Raw genomic sequence first — 27,452 nt, 5'->3', positions numbered from 1 at the left:
GTATGTGTCTATGTAATAATCTACGTGGCAATAACATGTGAATCCCTACGTGCTACAATTTCTTTGTAAGATGGTTGTGTGCCTGGCCTGGAGAAATGCCCAGAAGGATGAGCACCGGGCTCCTCTTCTGGGGCCACCTGAACAGCAAGAGAGCCAATTGAGGAAGACTATGTGGTGGGGAAACATTTCATCCAGCTCTACACCTAGATGAAAAGATGAAAATATCTTGTCTATATCATGGGCTGGAGGAAGGATTTACATCCTCGTGTGACAATCTAGGTACAAAATAATGCACAAAGCGAGTGAGCACGAGAGAGCATGAGAAAGCATAAGCCAGGGGAAGGGATAGCAGGAGAGAGAGAGGCAGGCTCGATTAGGAGGAAGTCTGATATGGGGCTCGATGCCAGGACTCTGAGATCAGGACTTGAGCTGAAGGCAGGTGCTTAGCCAACTGAGCCACCCAGGCACCCCAATACTCTGCTTCTTTTTTTCAGATATTCAATTCATCACCAGTCCTGCTGATCCCATTTCTCAAATATCCCACCTCCTTCTCAGTGTTTCTGTGAGGTCCAAGGCCACGAGGATGCAGAGGCCCTTCTAGCAACACTGTCTTACTAGGCAAAGAACAGCAGCCTGCTTTTTGGGTTCTAAATGGTAATAGAATATCATCCTTGTGCCCAATGTGCTGATGTGAATCGGGGGCATATTTCAATTTGTAAATTCTTCTCATCTATAAATTCAATAAAAGAAAAAGAAGAGACACAAAAATCACACATAAGAGGAAATTCTAGGTTCTTGTGTTTTGCCCATGCGCTCCCTTTATTGAAAGGCAAAATTTAAGGAATAGGTTGTCAGGGTCATCCCTGGACACATCCCTACATGGGCCATGTAAACATTTTTCTCTTTTGTCAGAACAGATGACACTCATGGATGCTGACCAATGCTGGGTCGAGGTTTCTGGACCATCATCTTACAAAGTGCACTGTAGATAGGCCCTGAGAAAGAACGAATAAACATGCTGATCCTGTGTTGGAAAGCTCATGGTCTGGGAAGCCCGTAACCCTGACACATATCTCTTTAACCTTTTTAGTAAGAAACTTGTCCTTTTGCTTGACAGTAGTTCTCAACCTGATGTACGATAGAATCATCTGGAGGGCTTTAAAAAAATCCTGATGCCCGAGGCCCCATCCTCAGAGATTCAATTAATCACATGTGAGTTTGGTTGTTTGCTTCAGCAGGGCGGGGACATAGGCAGTAGGTTTTAAACATTCCCCAGTTGGCTTTCAGGTGCAGTCATTCATGGAGACCCCTGGCTTCAAAAGCAGTGGTTTCTGGATCAGCAGAAGCAGCATCCATTGAACAGCAGTGGCCCACAACTTTGGCTGTGCATTAAAACCAGCGGAGGAGCTTTGGAAAATACTGACCACGCAGAGGAGCTTTGGAAAATACTGACCATAACATCAGAACCTCTGTGGGCGGGACCTCCAGCTGACTGCCCTGTGCAGCCAAGGTTGGGAGCCCAAGATCGAGAGGGATTTCTCCCAGCAAAGCCTCGGAGCTGTGAGTACAGTCATTATCGGCCTATGACATCAGTCACAGAAAGGTTATGAAAAGGAGTGAGGACATTTTTGTTAGAAGAATTGCCTTCTTATCTTCACAGAGGGCTTGGTTGTGAGCTGCAAGATATAACCCTCCATGTCCATTCCAGTTCTCAGAAAATTTGCACAGACCCCAGAGATGAGAGATGTTCTAATACTCAAGGGTCCCACCTCCAGCAGAGGAATGGGAGTGGTGTGGATGCATCTAGATCGTGCTGCGCAATGCATTTGCTAGAAGGCCAGAGGGCACAGCAACCCTTTTCTATCCCCTCTTGGTAGGCATCCTGTATCAGTACAGCTGCTCATCATTCTATAGTGAGAGGTTCCCCCTGGAGTTGTGCAAAAAAGGTGACTGTGCCTAAAACATGGATCTTGTTGCAATGAAAGCAATCAAAGTGTCATTCAGCTTAAATGGAGGGGCCATCTGTGATGTCGGCCAACTTTAAAGTAGGGCCTATGAGATCAGAAGGGTCTGCACATAATCGAGCTCTAGCCAAGCAATTTGAGTAAAAATGTCTGTGATTTGCTAGCTTCAGTCTTAGCCAGCTCAGTACCCTGGTGGCTCCCTTGAGACAGACTCCAGGGTCTCCACAAAGGACCCTGCAGCTACTTCTCTGCAGTCTCCACCTGCCCCGTGTACATTTCTCAGCAGGACTCATGCCAGGGTCCACCCCTGGACTTGCCAGCTTAGCCCACCCAGCCTGTTCCTTCTGGCCGATGCTTCAAACCATCTGAGCTATCTTGGAGTGCGTGTTTGTCGTCTTCCTTCCCTCCCTTTTCCCCTTCTTTAAAATGCTGCGATTCTCCCAAATGTGCTCCTTACCCCTAATTTGCAGGCCAGCCTTGGCTATTAACACTTTAAGTCCTGGCTCTAGAGACCCCAGTAGTCTAGTCCTCTGACTCCCATACTCACTTTTGAGGGGAAATAAGGAAACAGGAAGGTTTCCCTGAACAAATGGAAAGGAGACTTTCATGCAGAGACACCAGCTCCCAAATCAGCTCCCTGGTGTGGGTAACGCGTCTGCCATTCTCTGCTCATCACACCCAAGGCGCGCTCCAACTGAGTGTGCACGTGTAGCAGGGAAACCCAGCAATGACACAGGTAATGTATGGAGGGATAAGGCCTGGATTATTCTGGGGTCACGGGTGAGGGAGTAAGTACTTACATAAGGGTCAAAAAAGTTGTTGCTGCTAGACTGAAAAGAGAGAAAGATTGAGTGACAATATTGAATATGATTTTTCATTAACCATACATTTAAGCAAACTTCTTTATGTAAAGGATTCATGCCATGGCCCTCCCTTTGTTTCATAGCTGTGTTTATAAACAGGGTCTGGATGGCTAACTGGAGAATGAGGAAACATGAAATTATATGTCCGTGACGGTTTGGCCCAATGCAAGTTTTCTTCTCCGGCTATCAGACCCAAAGCAGGCCTTTCTGAGCCCGGCCTGAATTCTACAGATAGAGTTGGAGCTGCAATGAGGGAATCAGCCTGAGGATTAAATGTCCACAGCTCCCAGCAACCACAGCGCCCAGAGTCCTGGATGCCGTGCAGGTGTCCTAGAGAATCCCACTGCCTTCTGCAGCTCACCCAGGGCATAGCCCTGAAAAGAAAATGGGTCTAAGGTCCCCAGTCCTGTACCACTTCTTCCTGAAGCTAAGCACCTCTCCACTTTGTCCTGAATCCCAAAAGCTTGCATTGACCTTGGATATCTGTGGACTGACTTGGCCTCATTCAGCCTGGAACCATGCCTGCCTCTGCTTCTACCTCCAGTCCGAGGCAGTGAGGCCACAGATAAGACACTCAGTATCTTATCTGCCACGGCCACTGGCCAAGCATAAGTTTAGTGCTCAATGTGTGCTTACAGGTGTTTGTTGAATGGATACATAAGTGCACAAACACATGAACAAGTTGTCACTTAGGAGATGAGTTTTCTTCGCAGCCAGTAAATGATCAGCTCGAAGTTTTCGGTCTTATTATCCCAGGACACCTCAGCTATCACCATCGGGTTTAACAGGAATCTTATGAGCAGGAAAACTGCCAGTAGCACCCCCTGTCATTTGATGGCACAGGGAATAGAAGCCTAGGGGCCGGGAAGGAAGAGACTCTGGAGAGCTGCTCTGAGAACTGAGGTAGTCACACCTTAAGAGCTGTAAGCCCAGAGGCACCTGAGAGGCATCTGTGATGAAGGGATGGGAGATGGCCAACTCCCCTGATTAACACACACTGAGTTACCCTTGACTCCCTAGCACTGGACAGAGAAGTTTGCTCTTAATGAACAGAGCAAATAGTGTGTCTTTCTCTAGAAAATCCAGTGGATACAAGCTCCGGCAACTAAGTCTCTAGCATAAAGTCAGTGGAGCAGTTAGCCCCAGAAGCCAGCTTTGTGAAGACTGTGACTTTTTGGTGCAGCAGAGGTAGACCAAAGTCACATCTCTGGGAGGTTAGAAAAATGAAGTTCTTCTATCTGCCTGTGCCCCACACAGTTTCTCCCTCACACTCACTCTAGAAGAGGCCAATGGAAGATGTCAACTATCCCACCTCCTTCCTTGGAATCCATGCAGCATCGAAACCACTGGTTCATGAACTCCACATGTGACTTTGAAGGAAAGAGAATTCACCTCCATAGATTGAACTAAGGTTTGCAAAGCCCCTCTGGTGAAGCCTGATGTTTTCACTCCCAAACCATCTCCCTGGTGTGGCGTCTCCACAAAGCAAAAGATCTTCCAGGTCAGCAGTGTCTCACTCCCACACACCAGTCTTCCGCTCTCCCTCCTCTCTAGGGTGATATCTCCATAAAGGAAAGGAATGTTCCCTTAAAGAAGGATCCCTTGAAGAAGGACTCAGTGTGAATGTGCGTGTGTGCATGTGAAGGAGAGGAAAGATACAAAAGAAAGGGGGAGACTGTGATATAGGTGGTTTGCTCCACCAGGTGACATATGGCTATTATTCATCCTAAGGGGGTGAGACATAGGCCGAAAGTCATGTGATAATTACCTTTCTTCTTTTTCTTCTTCTTGGCGGGTCTGGTAGGTATTTATTCTGAAAGAGAAATGGGATTAATGCTACGATGGGTCCTTGTTTCTACTCTGCAAGCTTGGTATTTCCAGCTGCCTTCCAGATATATCCCACTGTCAACATAAATTCAAAGTGTCTTCATGGAAAAGAATGCCCCTCTCCAAATCTGTAACACACTGTTCTCTCTTGCCAGGCTCAGCTTTAAGGTAAGCTTTAAAAACCACATCCTCTCTTACTTTCCTCATAGCCTTGCCAGCTTTCCCTTCCTGATGTCTTCTATACTCACTGCTTCCTTTTCCATCCCCCAGGACCCCTCTAGCTTGTGACTTTATACCTGACATGCTACAGCTACTCCACTGGCACATACCTGCTGAGTGATGGGCAAGGAGCAGGCCCCATCAGTGGCCCTAGGCACACAAAGGTGTCTAGGTCTTTGCGGAGACAAGTGGGAAGAGCCATGATAGAGTGGGTAGGGATGATGAAGTGTGAACTGTGCTCTCACAGAGTATTTTGGGGTTCAGAGATGGGTCAGTGTGGTAGGCTCTAATGGCCCCCACAGATGGTCAGATCCCAAACCACAGACCTCTGAATTATGTGAAGTGGTAAAAAGGTGTAATTTAATTAAGGATCTTGCAATGGAGAAATCATTCTGATGATCTCTATGGGGCCAATGTAATGACGTGCGTCCTCTTGCCAGAGAGGCCAGAGGGTCAGTGTGAGTATTAGGAAAGGTAATGACAGAACATGAGGTTGGAGTGACGTCAGGAAGGGCCTTCAGCCCAGGAATGCAGGCAGCTTCCAGATGCTGAAAAAGGCAAGGAGCAAATTCTCCCTGGAAGGCTCCAGAAAGAACCAGTCCTGCCCACACCTTAACTTGAGCCCAGTTAAAGTGATTTCAGACTTCTAGCCTCCAGAATTGTTAAGATAATGGATTTGTGGGTTTTTTTTTTGTTTTGTTTTTGTTTTTGTTTTTGTGGTGTTTTAAGCCACCCAAGTTGTAAAGAATTGTTAGAGCAGCCACAGGAAGCAAGTGTAGTGAGTGTGTGCTGTTTGAGCTGGGCCTTGGAGGCTGGGCGAGGGTGTATCAGGCACAGAGGCCGTGAAGGTCGGGTGAAGTCTTCGTGGCTGCCAGCACTCCACCTTCCAGCCCATCTTGCATGCTCTGAGCAGATTAATACTTCTAAAGCAGTGTTTCACCGGTGTTAGTCCCTAACTCAACCACACCCACCCGCCCTCCCCCGCCCTCGCCACCCTCATGATCTCTCCATGCCTGCAGAAGTGTCTAGACTCTTTCCTCCAGCCTCAAGATCTCTTCCATCAGCCCAACCCATGTATTTAACCTTATTACCCTTATTTCCTGACAAATCATGGGCAGGATTTTCATGCCATCCTTTCTCTGTAGAATGCCTCCTTCCCACATTTTTGCTCATCAGGACTATTCTTTCAAGACTCAGCTCAGTGCACACTGTTCCATGAAAGTGTCCTTAACCTCAAGGCCGGAAATGACCTTCCCTCCCCAGAGCCACTGCATGTCTTCCTGCCGGAGCCCCTCCTTAGAGCACCGCCAGGCTTGCAGTCCTGTGGTGATGAGGCTGGTGTGCTGCCTGCTGCGTGAAGGAGGTGCTGTGACCATGCAGCCTTCCTCCTACACGGCTGGGGCTCAGACCTTATAGTCCCCCGGGCTTTAGATGTGTCTCAATAGATATTTGCAGAACAAAGAGCTTTTCTTTATCATTAGAACAGCACAAGGAAGGGCCCTCTGGGTCAAGTGAAAGAGTCAGAAGGCTCAAGTTAATCTTCAACAGAGACCCAGTCCATTTTGTCCACATGAGGGGTCCAAAGGAGGCGTTTTGGGAGGTGGGTAGAGGGATAGGGTAACTGGGGGGACAGGTAATTGGGTGATGGGCATTAAGGAAGGCGCGTGATGTGACGAGCGCTGGGTGTTATATGCAAACTGATGAATTATTGAACTCTACATCTGAAACTAATGATGTGCTCTATGTTGGCTAATTGAATTTAAATAAAAAAACAGATGCAATTTATCTATATTCTTTTCCATGAATGAATTTCAGAAGGCGATCAAAAGAAATAATGTTGGGACACCTGGGTGGGTCAGTGGTTGAGCATCTGCCTTCGGCTCAGGATGTGATCCTGGGGGTCCTGGAATCTAGTCCTGCATCAGGCTCCCCGCAGGGAGCCTGCTTCTCCCTCTGCCTATGTCTCTGCCTCTCTCTCATGAATAAATAAATATTTTTAAAAAGAAAAAGAAAAGAAATAATATTAAAACTTTCTGTAATCCAGGAAACACCCATACCGATGGGCTATCTTCAGATACATGTAGTTCTATTTTGCTACTTTAAACATTGGCCTCCAAAGTCTAAGACCCCCGCTCCCCACTTAAATGCTTACCTGGGACCACATTACATAGTGGTGATTATTCATGGCCCCATCAGGGCCATAGTTTACTGTCCTACCTTCAAAAGGATAAGAGTTCATGCATTTAGAGGATGAAGCTGTAACATAAAGCAGCCAAGATGCTTCTGAGCGCAATGTTAGACCTGGGCAAGACCCTTGATTTAAGCCACTTGTCCTTGGAATACCTCAATCAGGTCTTTCAGGGGAAATCCGCCACATCTCACACTCATCTTCCAGTTCTTGGATCGTGAGTGGTTTCCTTCAACTTCAAATTCCCTGAGAGTGAACCAGCTTCCATTCTCACCCTTTATACACTTCTCTGAGGTTCCTATGAAACCAAAACAAGGAGTTGCCAGGGAGCGGCGCTCCCCGCCCCCCCGCCCCCCAGCCGACGGACCGTGGAATCCCCAGAATGTGGCCCGGCCATGGATCTGGCCCACCCTTCTTGGGGCCAGAAACTACAGCAGGAAAGCTGAGATCCCCCTCAGGGGCCCCAGAAGCAGCTCAGAAGGCAAGGGCAGGAGGGGAATTCCTGCCCTGTGTGCAATGTCTTTGACCTTTGTGCATACGTCTTTGACCTTTGTGCAATGAGGACAATAATTAGCACCAACATTTATTTTTAAAATGTATTTCACTGTATTCAAAAGTGAAAAAAAAACTGAACGGTTCTGAAAATGAATGAGCAAGATTCTTTTCCTCTACTTCTGTGAGAGCCAGGCTGAGTTTCAGAGGGGGCAAATGAAGCTGACAGGTGGCCATGTGGCAGCTGTCACCACAGCCACATCTGCCTCCGCTTGTACAATGTCGATCATCCAGCTAATGGCAATCAATTATTTCTCATATTTTGAGGGTGCTTGCGTGGCTCAGTCGGTTGAGCATTTGTCTCCTGATTTTGGCTCAGGTCAGGATCTCAGGGTCATGAGATTGAGCCCTGTGTTGGGCTCCACACTGAGCATGGAGTCTGCTTGGAATCCCCTCTCTCCCTCTGCCCCTTCCCCCTCTTTCCCTCTCTCTCTCTCTTAAAAAAATTATTTCTCATATTTTGGACTCATTGCTACTTTATGGGAAAAGTATTATAGAAATGTCATCAAGTGGGAAAAGTTAAATTACACATCTGCAATATGGTTACAGAGCAAACATTGATACTTCTTGGTGCCTAAAGAACTGTATTTGGGGAGGGGAGAATCAATTATGGCAGAGGAACATTTGTACTGTACTTTAACAGTTATGAATTGCAAAGTATTTCATATCTGTCATTTCATTTCTTTCCCCTTATAATAACACAGTGAGGCAAAGTTTTATTATTATTCCCATTTTGTACAGGAGGAAGTTCAGGATAAGAGACAGTAGCAGTTTGGCCCAGATGAGACAGACACTTGTGGTGTCCCTGAAGCTCAAATCTGGGTTGTCTAATTCTAAACACGATGCTCCTCCCCACTAACACAAGGCCGCACAGAAGAATGGGGCTGTGAAGGTTGTTACCAGATTACTCAACGTGTACATTTTCCACCCTCATGTTGAAGTACTTGATCTTGCATTGGGTGCTGGATAGGCATCTTGTGGACATTTTCCATGGGGAGAGGAGAGATGCTCTGTTACATGTAAGCATGGAAATGCCATCCTTGCTCCAGCCTATCTGGGATGCTGGGCAGAAAAGAGCTAACAGGGCAGACAGCAGGTTGCTATCTTTAGGAAGATTTATTTGCAAGGTTGGCTCTTGGCTGGCATTGGGGAACGTGCATTTGGGGAGTGGTCCCACCATTCCCAGAACTTAAAAGAGTGTCTCACTGTCTGAAGCTGTTTATATAAGCAATATAAATAGTTTATGATGAACACTTGCTTTTCTTCTGGGCATCTGGAATTTTGGTGTGTGCTAGGCAGAGGACACCTACGTGACTAACCCCTGATAAAATCCTGGCCTCCGAGACTGGGGGCAGCCTCTCTGGTAGATGGCATTTCACACGTGTTGCTACAATTCATTGCTAGAGAATTAAGTGTATCCTGTGTGGCTTTACCAGGAAAGACTCCTGGAAACTGGCACCTGGCTTCCTTTGGACTTTGTTTTGTGTGTCTTTTCCTTCCTTGATTTTGCTTTGTGCCCTTTCAATCTAATAAATCATCACCATGCGTTCACTATATGCTGAGTACTACAAATCCTCCTAGTGAATCATCAAACCTAAGGATGGTCTTGGGAGACTTCCAACACAGGTGTCTACTCCTTGAACAATATGTTATTCACACGGGTATGTTTTATTTGAAAAGCATAGAAGATCATGAAACCCACCTTGTTTCATTTTCTCCTTATATAAAATCCCCTTTGCCTCTCCACAGGTCACAGGAAGTTCTGGACGGTGAAAATCCATATGTGTATCTCTGGGAATTCTTGGACCTGCAAGAAGCATCTTTTTTTTTTTTCATTCCATCTTTCTCTATATCTGTGCACTGTTTGAGATCCTTCAACTTGAGATCTTTCTTTTATAACTTAAAATGTATGGGAGAGCTTTTCCCCATGAACTGATTACTCTTCTGGGTCTTTCTTCTATGGCAGATTAGGTGCATGAAGATAACATCATTCTCCAAAACCCTATGTTAATAACCTTGTGTGGAGGTGTCTGAATCTCCAAATTTGTTGATCACGACTCGTCATTGTGCAGTGATTTTTCTCCTGCCATATTGCTGCTTTGGAGTTATGTAGCTGGAGATAAAACCTCAACTTTTAATTTATCTCCTTGCTTGAGTAATCAGCTGTTGGACAGAAAGCAGGATTGCAATAGGGCACCTGGCAGGGGCGCTTTTCCTTGCTTGTTTTCTCTCATTGCTCTCTGCTTTTGCACTTCTCCTTCGTGTGAGCTTTCTCTGTGGCTACAAAGGAAACTCAGGGTGGAATGTGCTAGAACTGAAAATTACTCAGGGCGGGAGCCCTTGCACATCCTTTGGGAGGGGCACTGGGATCTGATTCTGCTGAAGCAGGTATTGCAAGTCTTGAACTTAAGAAGCAGTAGCATCCGTTCCTGCCCTTCTGACTAACACTGGGGGGGATTCATTAAAGACACATTCTGGGGCTTCTCTCTGGAATGGAAAGGGTGGATGGCCATGGTCCTTCTAGAGTTAGTTCTGTTAGAGCTGGGATGAGCCTAGAAGGTCACTCAGTCTAATTCATCCACCACCCACCCATTTACAGAGAAGGAAATTGAGGCAAACTGCCCCCCGCCCCAAATGATAATCCAATGTCACACAACCAAAGGAAGTTTGGGAATTAGGACACAGGTCTTATATTACCACCCAGGGTTCCCATTAATGGGGAACCTATGGTTCTCCACAACGGGGGCAAGAGAAGGGTCAGCTAAATATCATGAATGTCATACCTTTTATTATTTTTTTTTATGTTTACTTCTTCAAAAGTTATCAGTGTAGGTAAAGAAGCCCTGTACAGGCCCAAGGATGCCTGGAGTCCCTCAGATCAACTGGCTAATCAATGGATGGGTGTTATACCATCTTGCCTTGTTGTTGAAATTAATCAGGGCCAATGAATATCCTAACATTTGTTACTTGCTCTAAAAGCCAATTAAGAAAATTGACTTACCACTCAAAACACGGAGTATAAAATAAGAATTTAAAAATTACCTCTTTTTGGCCGTAGACTCCTCCCTGTCTTTCTCATAAATCTTTTAAAAATATGAGAGAGGGCAAGACTGGGTGGCTCAGCGGTTTAGTGCCGGCTTTAGCCCAGGGCCTGATCCTAGAGACCCGGGATCGAGTCCCACATCAGGCTCCCTGCGTGGAGCCTGCTTCTCTCTCTCTCTCTCTCTCTCTCTCTCTGTGTCTCTCATAAATAAATAAATAAATAAATAAATAAATAAATAAATAAATAAAAATAATTTTAAATCATTGAAGATAATATATCTAAACTATCTTTAGTATGCTGAAATATCATATATATTCAAATGTTTTATAATTTTCTATTTGATATATACATTCCAAAATTACCATCTTCCTTATAATTTCCTATGTCTGTGAACAACAGATTGAATTACATAAAACTTGATTTTTTCCAAAACAAAATAAGCATTTTATGGCTTTTGTATAAAAACTTGAGTTAAAAAAAAAAAAAACTTGAGTTTTTACAAACTGACATTGTATGATTAAGAAAGGAACAGACAGACCATGATGAACTTAGGCTAAACTTCTACAAATCTATACCATTTTTTCTATCAAAGCCTACCACTACTGATAATCCTGCTTCTTAGAGGCTCCTTTGGCAGATTTCCAGCTGCTGAACAGTATTGTCCCATAAGTTCAAATTGGCCTCTCCATGGGAAAGGAGTGGTTGCTCAAACTGCTGGTTTTCAAATCCCTTGTGAACAAAGGATTATGTGTCTATTACTTTTATATACTTCCAGAGATTAACACAGAGTTGTGAAAAATAAATCATGAATTAAAATGTTGGAAAATAACAGCTACAAGTTCGAGAACTAGTTACATTGGATCCTTGGTGAGGGGAGATAAAATCTATCCTAGGCTCTAGATGTGCATGGAATCATAACCTCACTTTCTAGTGTGTCACTTTATGTATGTTTCTGTAACCTTCTATTGTAATTGACTGCTGACCTTACATTGTGAAACACTTCATTGTCCTCTTTACTCCTTTCAAAATTAAATATTATTTCCACAAAAAAAAAAAAAAAATAAATAAAAAAATAAAAAAATAAATAAAAATTACCTCTTTTTCTGCCTCTTCTCAAAGGCCCAGTGTTGGTTGTTTTTCTCCCTGAGAAAGTTAAAAAAAATGCAAATGTCTATTGTTTATAACATTATATTGCAAATAGTAGTGTTTTACAAAAACACTATTCAAATGTAACTTTTTAGAAGCCTGTCTAGTACTTTAAGAAAAATAGCAAATATGTGAATGAATCAGGAGTCAGGAACTTTTTCCTGTAAATGGTCAGATAGTAAATACTTAAGGTAGATAATTGCTGTTATGACTACTCAAATCTGCTGTTGTATTATGAAAGCACCATGGATAATATGGAAATGAAAAGATGTGGCTGTGTACCAATAAAACTTTATTTACAAACAGCCAGTGGGCTGGATTTGTCCTCCAGGCCACAATTTGTGGAACCCTGGCCTAGACTTAGTTACAAAGATGATACTTGGCTGAGAGTCATCTTTTACTATTAACTCCAAATAAGTTTGAACCAGTGTTTTGTGGATTTCTGAAGCAAATGGATGAGAAGAATAGTGAAGTTAGACATCTACTGAGTGCTTCTTGTGTGTCAAGAACTATCCTTAGACCTTGCCTCCATTAACTTACTTCATCCCTAGAACAAATTATCAAACAGGAACTAATACTCTCCTCATTTTACAGATGAGAAAAATCAATGCTCAGAGATAATAATACAGATTAAATGAAGGTATGGAAGATTTCCTTTGATAAAGAGACAGAAATAAAAGTCAGTAATACAAGGTCTCAAGGGAGATTTCATGGTGGAATCTACCAGTCAGATAGCTACCCAAATTCCTAAACTTAAAAGAAGATTTTTGTACTGAAAGTGGTGGCAAAAATGAACAGAGTTCAAAACAACTCAATGAAGGGGAACTTAACAGAAATTGGTGCCCACGTTCTAAAAAATGTAGGGTTAGAGATAGAACAAAGCGTTGACTTAAAAAATGTTCCAGAAGAACGTAGTATCTGATTAATGTGTTGATTGTGTCCAAAAAAAGAGTGAGTCATGTCCATGTCCATGTCTGGGTATGCCATTACTCAAAAGTGTTTGAATGTTGAAGTCAGGGACACACACTGGATGCTTTTTCTTTCTAAAGGTCTGTGCCCATGGCTGGTATCCTTGGGTACTAATTTTGATAGTTCAAGTCTCAGGAGAAAATGTCCTCCAGATATTCAACCATAACTGGTCTTTCCTCTAAACAGATTATAATCAGATGAGGCTGGAAAGGATTTTTTCCTTCAATCAAGCACAAAATGCCTTCATTCTGGGGGCTTTTCCTATTACAATTACCCAAAGGATTTTTAAAATCCCATCAAGATAAAAATGGACCCATGAGATAGTTATTGATGATTCCTGTTCCAAGAGGAATCACATCCCAAGGTCATGCATATTCTACCCTACAAAGTATTACCCTTCAGAAGTTTACCAAGATATTATGAAGGTACACTGAAAGGAGAGATTCTCAGACCTGCATAAAAGAATCATAAGCATGGCTATTGATACTAAAGACTTAAGACATGTAAAATAGGGAAAATGTACATCGCAAATAAATACACAAGATTTCTTTAAAAATTGCTCTGTATTGTTGAGTTCCAAAGAACATGATTGTGCCAAGTATAGTAATTAGTATGGTTGCCAGGTGTAAAAAGTCACCCACGCAAGTGTGACTCTGTGGAAGAGCCCTCTCCTATCATTCATGGTGCTGAAGTGGTAGGTATACCCAGGAAAATAAGCCAGCTCTGGCTTATTCTCCCTCCCCTCCTCCCTCCTTTCTCTATCCTCTCTCTCTTTTCCTGCAAGGGTCAAGACCCACGGTCTCATGAGAAGACACTTGTGCTCTCTGCTTTCTTCTTGCTCTCTCTGTCCTCTCCTTTCCCATGAGGTAACCAAACTTAAACCCTAGCCCTGGTTATAATCTGAGTATGTTGAGCAGTGGTCATTATTGGCAAACATACATTCTCTTCCTCTCAGTTTCCTTCTGTTTAAATCCTCTTGGGACTAGTGTGTGAGTTAGACTCTCTGTTCATCCAAAACACAGGATATGAAGCTCAATCTGAGGCTGAGATTGGCCTTGGAGGGAAGTCAAGCTATTATTATTTATTTTACTTTATAGATGAGTAAACTGAGGCAGAACAGGTAAAGCGACACACTCAAGTCCACACAATTACCTCATGTCATGGAACATCAGGAAGAACAGCCACATCACTTGTGAGTTACACAGTGTTTCATGGCTACAACTACTTCCAGCCCTGAACGTTATCAGTTCAGCAGAGGCAGCACTGCGGTGGCACTTGGGCCCCAGTTTCTGATTGCAGATTCATCACCAAATTACTTTTTTGTGGTATTATCATCTCTCTCTCTGTCACATTCTGGAATTGACTAAATCTGATATATTTCTCAATAGTACAGCTACATAAAGCAATAGGGAAGTAGGCTTGTTACTAAAAGCATGTAATAGAACATGAGAATTTAGATGTTTAGTTGCTGAAAATGGAAAATGTATACTTTTTTTAAATTAAAAAAATTGTTTTTACCTTTTGGTTTGCCTCTGCTCCATAGGGCTCTGCTAATTAGACTTTGGATTCTATGTCTGCCTCTCCTTCTCACTGAGAAAACAAAAATATAAAAAATGCAGCTCACATGCTAGTAAACAGCCAATGCAACAATGAAGAAATCAAAGAAGAAATAAAAAATACATAGAAACAAATAGAAATGAAGACACAACAGTCTAAAACAGTCCTTGGGACAAAGTAAAAGCAGTTCTAAGAGGGAAATTTATAGTAATAAAAGAATACCTTAAGAAACAAGAAAAATCTCAAATACATAATATAACCTTATACCTAAAGGAACTAGAAAAAAGAACAAACAAAACCCAAAGTTAGTGGAAGGAAAGAAATAATAAAGATCAGATCAGAAATAAATGACATAGAGACAAAAAAAAAAAAACAGTTGAAAATACTAATGAAACAAAGAGCTAGTTCTTTGAAAAGTTCTTTGAAAAGCAAAATTAACAAACCTTTAGTCAGACTTAAGAAAAAAAAAAGAGCGGAAACAGAATCAGAAATGAAAGGAGAAATAAGAATAAACACCACAGAAAAACAAAGGATTATAAAAGAATGCTACAAAAAATTATATGCTGACGCATTGGACAACCTACAAGAAATGGACAAATTCCTAGAAACACACAATCTTCCAAAATTGAATTAGGAAGAAGTAGAAAATCCAGACTTATTACTAATAATGGAATTGAGTTGACAAAAAACAAAAACAAAAAACCTCCCAACAATCAAAAATCTAGGACCAGATGGATTCACAGGTGAATTCTTCCAAACTTTTAAAGAAGAGTCAATGCCTGTTCTTTTCAAACTATTTCAAGAAAATAGAAGAGGAAGGAAAGCTTCCAGATATAGTCTATGAGGCCAGCATTACCCTCAAAACCAAAGACTAAAAAAAAAAAAAAAAAAAAAAAAAAGAGAGAGAGAAGAAGAAGAAGAAGAAGAAGAAGAAGAAGAAAGTAAGTAAAGGGAAGAGACCTACAGGCTACTATCCCTGATGAACATAGATACAAAAATCCTTAACAATATATTAGCAAACTGCATTCAACAGTACATTAGAAGTATCACTAATGATGATCAAGTGGGACTTATTCTAGAAATGCAAGGATGATTCAATATTCGCCATCCAACCAATGTGACACACCACATCAACAGAATGAAGGATAAAAATCATGTGATTATTTCAAAAGAAGCAGAAAATGCATTTGAAAAATTCAACAATCCATTATGATAAAAACTCTCAACAAAGTGAGTCTATAGGAAACATACCTCTGCATAATAAAGGCCATATATGAAAAACCTACAGCGAATATCATACTCAGTGGTGAAAAACTGAGAACATTTCTTTTAAGATCAGGAATAAGAGAAGGATGTCCACTCTCACCTCTCCTGTTCAACATAGGACTAGAAGTCCTAGCCACAGAAGTCAGACAAGAAAAAGAAATAGAAGGCATTCAGATTGGTAAGGAAGAAGTTAAACTACCATTATTTACAGTTGACATATACTAGCCATAGAAAGCCCTAAAGATTCCACAGAAAAACTATTAGAAGGACAAATAAATTCAATAAAGTAGAGGCTGTAAATTAATACATAGACATTGATTGCATTTCTATACACTAACAATGAAGTAGAGAAAGAGAAATCAAGAAAGCAACACCATTATCCAACCTTATTAAAAAGAAAAAAGACTCAAATTAATAAAATCATCAACGAAAGAGGAAAGATCACAACCAATAGCAAGGAAATACAAACGATTTTAAAAACGTATTATGAGCAGCTATATGCCAATAAATTAGGCAATCTAGAAAAATATGGATGCATTTCTGGAAAACCACAAATTACCAAAACTGGAACAGGAAGAAATAGAAAACCTGAACAGGCCAATAACTAGGGAGGAAATTGAAGCAGTCATCAAAAACCTCCCAAGACACAAAAGTCCAGGGCCGGATGGCTTCCCAGGGGAATTATATCAAACGTTTAAAGAAGAAATAACACCTATTCTACTAAAGCTGTTCCAAAAGATAGAAAGAGATGGAATACTTCCAAATCCGTTCTGAGGCCAGCATCACCTTAATTCCAAAACCAGACAAAGACCCCACCAAAAAGGAGACTTATAGACCAATATCCCTGATGAACACGGATGCAAAAATTCTCAACAAGATACTAGCCAATAGGATCCAACAGTACATTAAGAAGATTACTCACCATGACCGAGTGGGATTTATCCCCGGGATGCAAGGCTGGTTCAACACTTGTAAAACAAGCAAGGTGATAGATCACATCAACAAGAGAAAAAACAAGAACCATATGATCATCTCAATAGATGCAGAGAAAGCATTTGACAAAATACAGCATCCATTCCTGATCAAAACTCTTCAGAGTGTAGGGACAGAGGGAACATTCCTCAGCATCTTAAAAGCCATCTACAAAAAGTCCACAGCAAATATCATTCTCAGAGGGGAAAAACTGAGAGCCTTTCCCCTAAGATCAGGAACACAACAGAGATGTCCACTCTCACCACTGCTATTCAACATAGTACTGGAAGTCCTAGCCTCAGCAATCAGGCAACAAAAAGAAATAAAAGGCATTCAAATTGGCAAAGAAGAAGTCAAACTCTCCCTCTTCACAGATGACATGACAGACACATAGGTCATTGGAAGAGAATAGAGAACCCAGAAATGGACCCTCAACTCTATGGTCAACTAATATTCAACAAAGGAGGAAAGACTATCCACTGGAAAAAGGACAGTCTCTTCAATAAATGGTTCTGGGAAAATTGGACAGCTACGTGCAGAAAAATGAAACTAGACCACTCTCTTACACCATACACAAAGATAAACTCAAAATGGATGAAAGAACTAAATGTGAGACAAAAATCAATCAAAATCCTAGAGGAGAACACAGGCCACATCCTTTTTAAACTTGGCCACAGCAACTTCTTAGAAGATACATCTATGAAGGCAAGAGAAACAAAAGCAAAAATGCACTCTTGGGACTTAATCAAGATAAAGAGCTTCTGCACAGCAAAAACAAAAAAAAACAAACCCCCCCCCAAAAAAAAAACAAAAAACAGTCTACAGAATGCGAGAAGATATTTGTAAATGACATATCAGAAAAAGGGCTAGTATCCAAGATCTATAAAGAATTTATTAAACTCAACACCCAAGAAACAAACAATCCAATCATGAAATGGGCAGAAGACATGAACAGAAATCTCACAGAGGAAGACATAGACATGGCCAACAAGCACATGAGAAAATGCTCCGTCACTTGCCATCAGGGAAGTACAAATCAAAACCTCAACGAGAGAGAGATACCACCTCACACCAGTGAGAATGGGGAAAATTAACAAGACAGGATATAACACTTGTTGGAGAGGATGTGGAGAAAGGGGAATCCTCTTGCACTGTTGGTGGGAATGTGAACTGGTGCAGCCACTCTGGAAAACTGTGTTTGTTCCTCAAAGAGTTAAAAATAGAGCTACCCTGTGACCCAGCAATTGCACTACTGGGGATTTACCCCAAAGATACAGATGTAGTGAAAAGCCGAGACACCTGCACCCAATGTTTCTAGCAGCAATGTCCACAATAGCTGAACTGTGGAAGGAGCCTCTCGGTGTCCATCAAAAGATGAATGAATAAAGAAGATGTGGTCTATACATACAATGGAATATTACTCAGCCAGTAGAAATGACAAATACCAACCATTTGCTTCAACGTGGATGGAACTGGAGGGTATTATGCTGAGTGAAGTAAGTCAATCGGAGAAGGACAAACATTATATGGTTTCACTCATATGGGGAATATAAAAAAATAGTTGAAGGGATTATAGGGGAAAGGAGAGAAAATGAGTGGGAAAAATCAGAGCGGGAGACAGAACATGAGAGACTCCTAACTCTGGGAAATGAACAAGGGGTAGTGGAAGGGGAGGAGAGGTGGGAGGATGGGGTGACTGGGTGATGGGCACTGAGGGGGGCACTTGACAGGATGATATCACTGGGTGATATGCTACATGTTGGCAAGTTGAACTCCAATAAAAAATATACATACAAAAAAAGGGTAAAAAAAAAGAAATCAACTTCACTTATATGTGTAACAAAAATAACAAAATTCCTAGGAATAAACTTAACCAAGGAGATGAAAGACCAATATTATGAAGACTATTGATGAAAGAAATTGAAGATGACACAAACAAATGGAAAGATATTTCACGCTCATGGATAAATAAACGTCAAAATGTCCATAGAACTCAATATACAGATTTAATGCAATCTCTATGAAAATGCCAACAACATTTTTCACAGAAATAGAACAAATAATACTAGAATTTGTATGGAACCACAAAGACCCCAAATAGCCAAAGCAATCTTGAGAAAGAACAACAAAGCTAGAGATATCACACTCCCAGATTTCAAAATATATTACACAAAGCTATAGTAATCAAAACAGTATGGTATTGGCAAAGAAACACACATACAGATCAGTGGAATGGAATAGAGAGCCTAGAAATAAACTCATGCTTATATGGTCAATTAATTTATGACAAAAGAGGAAAGAATATACAACGAAGAAAAGACAGTCTCTTCAACAAATGGCTCCGGGAAAACTGGACAGCTACATGCAAAGGAAAGAAACCAGACCACTTTCTTACACTATATGCACAAGTAAACTCAAAATGGATTAAAGACCTAAATTTGAGACCTGAAAACATAAAATTCCTAGAAGAAAACACAGGCAGTAATCTCTTTGACATCAGCCTCAGAAAAATTTTTCTAGATCTGGTTGCTCAGGCAAGGGAAATAAAAGCAAAATAAACTATTGGGACTACACCAAAAAAAAAAAAAAAAAACAACAACCCACAAACTTTTGGACAATGAAAGGAAACATCAATAAAATGAAAAGGCAACCTACTGAATAAGAGAAAATATTCAGAAATGTCATATCCAATAAGAGGTAAATATCCAAAATATATAAAGAACTTAAACAATTCAACATTTTAAAAATTGGTTAAAAATGGGTAGAGAATGTGAATAGACATTTTCTCCCAAAGAAAACAGACAAATGAAAAGATGTTCAATATCACTAATCATCATGGAAATGCAAATCCAAACCACAATGAGATATCACCTTATACCTATCAGAATGGCTAGTATCAAAAGGATAAGAACTAGAAAGTGTTGGTGAAGATGTGGAGAAAAAAAGCACCCTTGAGCACTATTGTGGGAATGTAAATTGGTGAAGCCACTGTGGAAAATAGTATGGAGGTTCCTCAAAAAATTAAAAATAGAAATGCCATATGATCTAGTAATTCCACTATAGGGCATTTACCCAAAGAAAACAAAATACTAATTCAAAAAGATTTATGCATTCCTGTGCTTACTGTAGCATTATTTACAATAGCCAAAATATGAAAGCAATTGAAGCGTTCATTGATAGATGAATGGATAAAGAAGCTGGTGTGTGTGTGTATGTGTGTGTGTGTGTGTGTGTGTGTGGTGGAATATTACTCAGCCACAAAAAAGGATAAGATCTGCCATTTGTGACAATATGGATGGCTAAGAAGGTGTTATGCTAAACTAAATAGGTCAGATAGAGAAAGACAAACACCATATAATTCCACTTATATGTGAAATATAAAAAATAAAACAAATGAATAAGCAAATAAATGAAAAGCAGAAACATCCATACATCTAGAGTACAAACTGATGCCAGAGAGGAGGTAGGGTATGGGCAAAATGGGTGGAGAAGAGTGGGAGAGACAGGCTTCCAGTTACAGAATAAGTCACAGGCATAAAAATTATATCATTGGGAGTATAATCAAGCCTAAGAGGGTGACTGAATGAGGAACCAGCTACATGCCCACTGACAGTCGAACTGTGAGAAGGCATGATTCTCATGAGCTTCTCTGGGGAAGGGAGGGGCTCAGGAAGTTTTCTTGAAAGATATTCTGTCCAGAAAGATGATTTGAATGGATGAAATGACCCCAGGAGGGGTGTGGCTTCCCATAAGGGGGAAGTGGTAGGCAATCAGCTGGAACTCCTGCATTAGAGGAACTTCCATGGGGAGATTCTTTCTAAAGAGGGGTTCTTTAAAGAACCCACAAACATGGCTTATGCATCTTCCATATCTGGGAGACACGAAGGACATAGCCCATAAGAGGCCTATTCCTACTCCTTACTTCCTTCTCTCCCCCTTGAATTAGCTAAAAGCACAGATACTGAATAGGGTTAGACAAGAGTGTGGATAAGAGAGCAAGCTGGGGATCCCTGGGTGGCGCAGCGGTTTGGCGCCCGCCTTTGGCCCAGGGCGTGATTTTGGAGACCGGGGATCGAATCCCACGTCGGGCTCCCGGTGCATGGAGCCTGCTTCTGTCTCTGCCTGTGTCTCTGCCTCTCTCTCTCTCTGTGTGACTATCATAAATAAATAAAAAAAAAAAAAAAAAAAAAAAAGAACAAGCTGGTCTCATCCAACTTCCTCACTACATGTTTTCCAGTTGTGATATTATGTCAGCTCAGGCTTTTATTTTTTAAATTATTTTTAATTATTTTTTTTCAGCTCAGGCTTTTAACATTGGATGAGTTTATCAGTGCTGCCAAAAGGGACTAGCACAGCTCTGGGGCTTACCTAAGACTTCATCTTGGGGCAGGAAGGGAACTGTTTCAGAGGGAAGTTTTGAAAAGGAAGTAGAAGGAGCAAAGTGATTTGTGCTTCAATTACCAATTTCAAAACAAAACAAAACAAAAAATTACCAATTTCAACATTTTAACAAAGGTTTCACAAAAACTCAGAGGAACAAAATCTTGGACCTAGGGAAGTGCAACCTAAGAAATAACTAAGATGATACAGGCAAATATGGAGATAAAATGATAGAGCTGCTAGAAATACATGTATATATTTATATGTTTAAATTTTATTTATATTATTTACATAAATATATGTATGCAATGCATATGTAAAATACGAGAGGACCTCAGTTATATGTGTGTGTGTGTGTGTGTGTGTGTGTGTGTGTATAAAATGATGAGATGACAGAAATAATCAGAAGAAATGGAAAGGAAATGTATCCACCTATGTTTTGATGCCGCAAGAAAGAGTCCTGCCACTTCTGAGTGCCATATAAACTTAGTAGCAGTATTTTATACCATAGGATGTTAAAGAATGAACAAAAAGAAAGAAACTCTACATGAGGAACAAGTAGAATGGGAGAGTAAGGGGAAAAGAAAAGAGACAAAGAGGAGGAAGAAAAGGAGGAACACAGTGGAAATAAATAATTGCAGAACTGGGTGCAGAGAGTGAAGAATCATCTTTTTCTTCTTCTGTTGCAAGGACACCATATGGCGCATGCTCTGCTTGAGTCTGGCTTCAATAGCTATCTCCCAGGCTTAGATCCGATGTGATACAAGGACTCTAGCTTCTGTTTGATTAATTCAAGTTCCTTCTGTCTGTTTCTCCTTGTTTTGTTGAGGGTTGTGTTCATTAGTTATAACAAACCTTTCTAACATTTTCTCCTGGTCCCTCATTTCCCATTCAGGGCTAGCTTGTCTCTGGCCATGTGGCTCCGTGCAGGTCCCAGCTCCTATTCTTGCCAAAAGTCTTAGGTGACAAGAGGCCAGGTTTGAACCAATAGCGTCTGAATTTTCCTCCAGATATGAGGAAGTCAGTGACTTTGGATAAAAACGTGAAAGGTAAGTAGGCAGATTGCTATTCATTCCGCACAATCCTCTTTCTTCCATAGGAATAGAGTTACAGCTGAACCCAAGGCTGCCTCACTACAGATTATATTTCTTGGCCTCACTAGCAGCTAGCTCTGGTCATGTGACCAAGTTTTGGCAATAGGATGTGAACAGAAGACTCTGAATCTTTCCATTAAAAGAAGTCCATAGGTGATTTTCCTGTTCACTTTCCCCATTCCCACTGGTTGGGAGACAATGGCAACCAGACTAGCTTTTTTGGACAAAGAGGAAGAAATCATGTGTTGCAGAAGGCAGTTTCTTCCTTCCATTTCTGGACTATTTGGCGGAAGAGAAATAAATTATATGGTTTAAGCCACTGTATTTTGAGTTCTCTTTGTACACTTTAGCCTGTACTTTAAACAATTCATTATTTATGAAGCCTGTTGGAGCGAAGATGGGTCTGGCAGGAAGATCAGGATTGCAGTAAGTGCACAGCTGTTAATTCTCAGACTTTTACCTTTTTGAAGATTGTTTTTTTTATGTATATGTCTTCTCTTTTTTCCTTCAAACAGAAAAGAAAATAATCCTTTAGAATTATAAACAGATTTATAACCCCTACGTGTCAGTAATCTTCAAGTATTTTAAAGTCTTCATTCTACTTTTGTAGTGCTAAATTTCCAGCTACCAACATGTCATCTTGGTTGTCATCACACCGAAAAAAAAAATAGCAACAAAACAACCTACATTTATGCTGCTTTACAGTATATTTTTACCTATTTACATGAGGTTTTCTCATTCACAATAAAGAAAATGCAAAAGGCTGCTGAAATCAGATAGGAGCTGACAGAGAAGAAGGGGGGTGTCAGAAAGGTCAAGGAAAAGTAGATCTCAGAAATCACAAGTATATGTCCTAGGATTTAGGGGTTTGCCTTGAAAAGCTGAAACTATAATCCATGTTTATAAAAGCAAGAAGTTAATTACAAAGTAGAAAAAAACATTGGAAAAATGAAGACAAATTTAGAACAGGATAAAAGAGATTAGATGTTTCAGAAATTAAAGTGAAGGACTTTGTAAAGGATTTGTAAAAACGGAACCAGGAAGTTTAGAACAATTAGGAAAGATTAGAAAGAAAATAATCAGTGGAAGATAGTGAACAAATCAAGAGATTTCCTAAAAGAAAATCAGAATAATAGAAGCATTTTAAGATAAATTCGAGAACAAATGTCCTGAAATATAACAAAAAATTGAATATACACATAAGTACATATATTTTCACCCTATAGCATAAAAATTGACTCCAAACTGTCAATCATGAGATATATTCCAGCAAATTTACTGGACTTTAAAGATAAATCAAGAGGGAGCTTGGGTGGCTCAATGATTGAGCGTCTGTCTCTAGCTCAGAGCATGATCCGAGGGTCCTGGGATCGAGTCCTGCATCGGGCTTCCTGCAAGATGTCTGTTTCTCCCTCTGCCTATGTCTCTCTCTCTCTCATGAATAAATAAATAAAAATCTTCAAAAAAAAAAAGATGAAGCAAGAATGGAATGGACAGTCTAGACAAAAATGTCAAGTCATTTTCAAGGGAGGGGGATCTTTTTGGCTATAGAATTTTCTACAGTAATACCTAATGCCACAGGAAAGTGGAGGAAAACCTACAAGATGCTTCTAGAAATAGTGAGTCAAATATTTTTCACATATAAAAAATAAAACAATGCTTTTGAACAGGAAAATTCTGGGAATGTCGTTCCTATGAGTAATTATTGGGAAAACTAAGGATCCACCTCAGCAAACTGAGACAAGACTGGAAAAATTTTGGCAAAAGGATTCAAATAAAAGCAGGGAGTGGGCAGCCTGGGTAGCTCAGCGGTTTAGTGCTGCCTTTGGTCCAGGGTGTGATCCTGGGGACCCAGGATCGAGTCCTGTGTCAGGCTCCCTGCATGGAGCCTGCTTCTCCCTCTGCCTGTGTCTCTGACTCTCTGTCTCTCTGTGTTCTCTCATGAATAAATAAATAAAATCTGTAAAGCACCTTGTTATATTTAAAAAAAAAAGGCAGGGAGTGAGGTGACAGACCAGGATGTTAAACATACATGCCCCAACAATACAATAACAAAAAAAAATGCATGAGGAAGGGCGGGGAGAGCAAGATCATTGTCTGTTGGACTCACAGCAAACATGATTTGGACAAATCAGGGAGTAATATCATGCACATTTAAGAGCTAAAAGATACACATAAATATAACATCATGATGGATCTAGAGAGTATAATGTTAAGTGAAATAAATCAGGTAAAGATAAATACCATATGATTTCAATCATTTGCGGAATTTAAGAAACAAAACAAATGAACAAAGAAAAAAAAGACAAACCAAAAAAAAAGAAAAAAGAGAAAAAAGACAAACCGACAGACTCTTAATTACAGTGAACAAACTGATGGCTGCCAAAAAGGAGGTGCGTGTGTGTGGGGGTGATGGGTAAAATAGGTAAAGGGGATTAAGAGAATTCTTATCATGATAAGCACTGAGTAATGTATAGAATTGTAGAATCACTGAATTGTACACCTGAAACTAATAGAACACTGCGTGTTAACTATACTGGAATTGAAATGAAAAAAAAAAAAAAACTATTTGACACCAAAAATAAAAAAGTAATATAATGAGCTAAACTTGGGTGGGAGAGAAAAGAGTGGACTGAGGAATCAGGCACATGCTAAATTTATCAATTTTTTGGGTAGGAAACCAGTGAGTACTGCCTAAAGAGAGAGTATATAAAAGTAATTCTAAGAGTAATCATGAGAACAAAAATACAAACATTTCTAAATATCGGAAGTATATACTTACTCCTAACCAATGAAAACATGAGAAATGAGTACAATTCAGTCATTCATTTCTTTAAGGTAGAGACCCAGAAGTAGCCCACATTTCCTCAGCTCAGAGGCCATAGGCCAGAGCTTGGCCACAAGGTCAGGGCTAGCCACGGGGAAGATTGAAAGGTTGAGTCTAGGTGGGTAGCCACATGCTCAACTGTAATGAGGGGAACAGAAATCGAATCTTCCTAACTATCAGAAGTACACACATGCACATAAATTCATAGAAGACAGAATGCAGAGTGTTAACATTTTTAATATCCAAGACACTAGAATATATAATATAAATGAGTGTGACAGATACAAGACCATACATTTTGGTCCTATCAATAAAAGTAAATGGATTTAACTCACTTATTTAAATAAAGATTTTGAGATTGAATTACGGAGTAAACTCCAACTTTTATCATATACACAAGACTCATGGAAAAAGATATTTTATAACTATTGAAAATAAATGTAAAGGCAAAAGTATATTCCGCATACATCAACAAAAAGAAACCAGGGAGTCATGATCTGAATATTTAAGGAAATATATAATTCAGGGCAAAAAGTTTTAAGCCAGTAGAAATTACTGGAGACATCCTACTATAATGAAAAATAGGTAGCAACTACTCCTAGCAGCAACTTTATTTTTACCTCCCTCAGTCAATAAGAGGTCAAGTGCACAAAATGAGGAGGCCCAAATAATACACTTAACAAGGTTGTTACGATTAATTCATATTTAACTCCATGTCCTAAAATAGAGAATGTACATTTCTTTCCAGGCTTTCTTAAACATTCTTGGGTCAAAGAGGAAATATAAATCCAAATTGCAGACTATCTAGCAAATAACAATAACGAAACTATCTCCTACAAGAACCTATACATTCTCTAATTTAGAAAAAACACTAATTTTAAAAGGATGAAGAAAATCCATGCATACAGTCAGTCTTCATTATTCATGGATTCCATATTTGTGAATTCACCCACTTGCTAAAATTTCTCTTTAACCCCCAAATCCATCTTCGTGGCACTTTCATGGTCATTCATGGACGTGGGCAAGCAGTGAATCATTTGAGTGGCTGATGGCACACATTCTCAGCTACGGTGGAACAAGGGGATGTTCCACCTTCTTGCTTCCACTCTCGTGGAAAAGGACACAAGTGTCCTTTTGCCATTTATTTAGTGCTTTTTTTTGGTGAATTTGTTGTTGAAAATGGTAGTGGTGCTGAGGTGCTATCTCATGTTCCTAAGCATAAAAAGGTTGTGATGTGCTTTATGGAGAAAATCTCTGTGTTAGATAAACATTCAGGCAAGCGTTCTAGTGCCGTTGGTGATGAGTTCAACATTGATGAATTAACACATATATTAAATACAGTATCTTTAACTAGAAACACTCAGAAAAATACAAAGGTATGTATTGGTTGGTATGCTGCAGCCAGAGGCTCACAGGAGCATAACCCTGTACTTCTTCTAGAAGCGATGGTTCCTATATACTGGCAAATTGAACACCAATATAAAATAAAAAAAATAATAAAAAAATAGAAGCAATGATTCAGTATTAGCAAATTCTGTGTTTGGGGGTGACTTTATAGAACATATCTACTCTGAATAATGAAAACTGGCTGTATATGTACATATATGTGGATATGCATGTATGAGTATGCAAGCAATGTGTTTTCAGAATCCATCCACTTTTTTTTCATTGTTTTTATTTCAAATATTGTACTTTTCTCTTTATTCCCTCAAATATTGTACTTTTTAATCTTAGAATTTATATTTGGTCCTTTTTTTAATCATTTCTATTTCTTTGTTGATACTTGCTGTTTGGTGAGAAATCAATTTTCCTACTTCTTTACACGTGGCTTTATTAAACATATTTTAAATAGCTGATTTATGAGGTGCCTGGCTGGTTCAGTCCTTTAAGTGTATGCTTTCAGCTCAGATGATAATCTCAGGGTTCTGGGGTCCAGCCCCACATCAGGATCCCTGCTCAGTGGGGAGCCTGCTTCTTCCTGTCTCTCTGCCCCTCCCCACCCCCGCTTGCGTTCTCTGTCTCTCTCAAATAAATGAAAAATAAGATCTTAAAAAAAATTAAATAGCTGATTTAAAGTCTTTGTCTAGTAATTCCAGTGTATGGTCTTCCTTAGGTACAGTTTCTATGTTTCCTGAGTATAGAGCCATAGTTTGTTGCTTTTTTTTTTGTTTTTGGCATGTCAAGTAATTTTTTTCTTAAAAACCTAACATCTTAAATAATACGTGATAACTCTGGAGATTGGATATCCCCATTTCCCCAAAGTTTGTAGCTATTGCTGCTGGTTGTTATTCCTGTTGGTTGTTGTTCTTTATTTAGTGTTGTTTTTTTTTTTTTTCCTGAACTAATTCTGTAAAGTCTGTGTATTTTGCTATGTGGCCCCTGAAGGTCCAGCTCAGTTTAGTGGTCAGTTAATGACTAGAAAGAGATTTCCCTAAATATCTAGGACTGATAAGTCTCCCAGTATTTGCCAGGGGGCTATAAAAGCCTGTGTTGATACATGCCTTCAATGCACAGCTGGGCAGTTTACAATTCCACCATCGCTGTCACTTCCTGCTTGCACAGACCCTTCTGGTTAGGGAGAGGTG

At 40.3% G+C, this 27,452-nt stretch overlaps 1 protein-coding gene across 9 annotated transcripts in view; it reads right to left on the bottom strand.

The window, feature by feature from the left end:
• The window catches only part of SP100 (SP100 nuclear antigen), a 98,779-nt gene that overhangs the window by 5,558 nt on the left and 65,769 nt on the right, over positions 1-27,452 (bottom strand). For 5 of the 9 annotated variants that reach the window (XM_077869165.1, XM_077869166.1, XM_077869170.1 and 2 more), the window contains 8 exons: positions 22,501-22,545; positions 14,290-14,361; positions 11,752-11,799; positions 9,316-9,420; positions 7,217-7,359; positions 4,596-4,640; positions 2,765-2,794; positions 545-730 (listed from right to left, as the gene is read on the bottom strand). In XM_077869165.1, coding sequence (XP_077725291.1) covers positions 545-730; positions 2,765-2,794; positions 4,596-4,640; positions 7,217-7,359; positions 9,316-9,420; positions 11,752-11,799; positions 14,290-14,361; positions 22,501-22,545 — 674 coding nt within the window. The remainder of the gene's footprint in view (positions 1-544; positions 731-2,764; positions 2,795-4,595; positions 4,641-7,216; positions 7,360-9,315; positions 9,421-11,751; positions 11,800-14,289; positions 14,362-22,500; positions 22,546-27,452) is intronic. The other 4 variants (XM_077869171.1, XM_077869173.1, XM_077869168.1 and 1 more) reach the window with 3 other exon arrangements.

Source organism: Canis aureus, chromosome 24 (assembly GCF_053574225.1).
Source record: "Canis aureus isolate CA01 chromosome 24, VMU_Caureus_v.1.0, whole genome shotgun sequence".
NCBI classification, from domain to species: domain Eukaryota; kingdom Metazoa; phylum Chordata; class Mammalia; order Carnivora; family Canidae; genus Canis; species Canis aureus.
The sequence above is the reverse complement of the archived record's forward strand: the minus strand, read 5'-3'. Positions and strand labels throughout refer to the sequence as shown.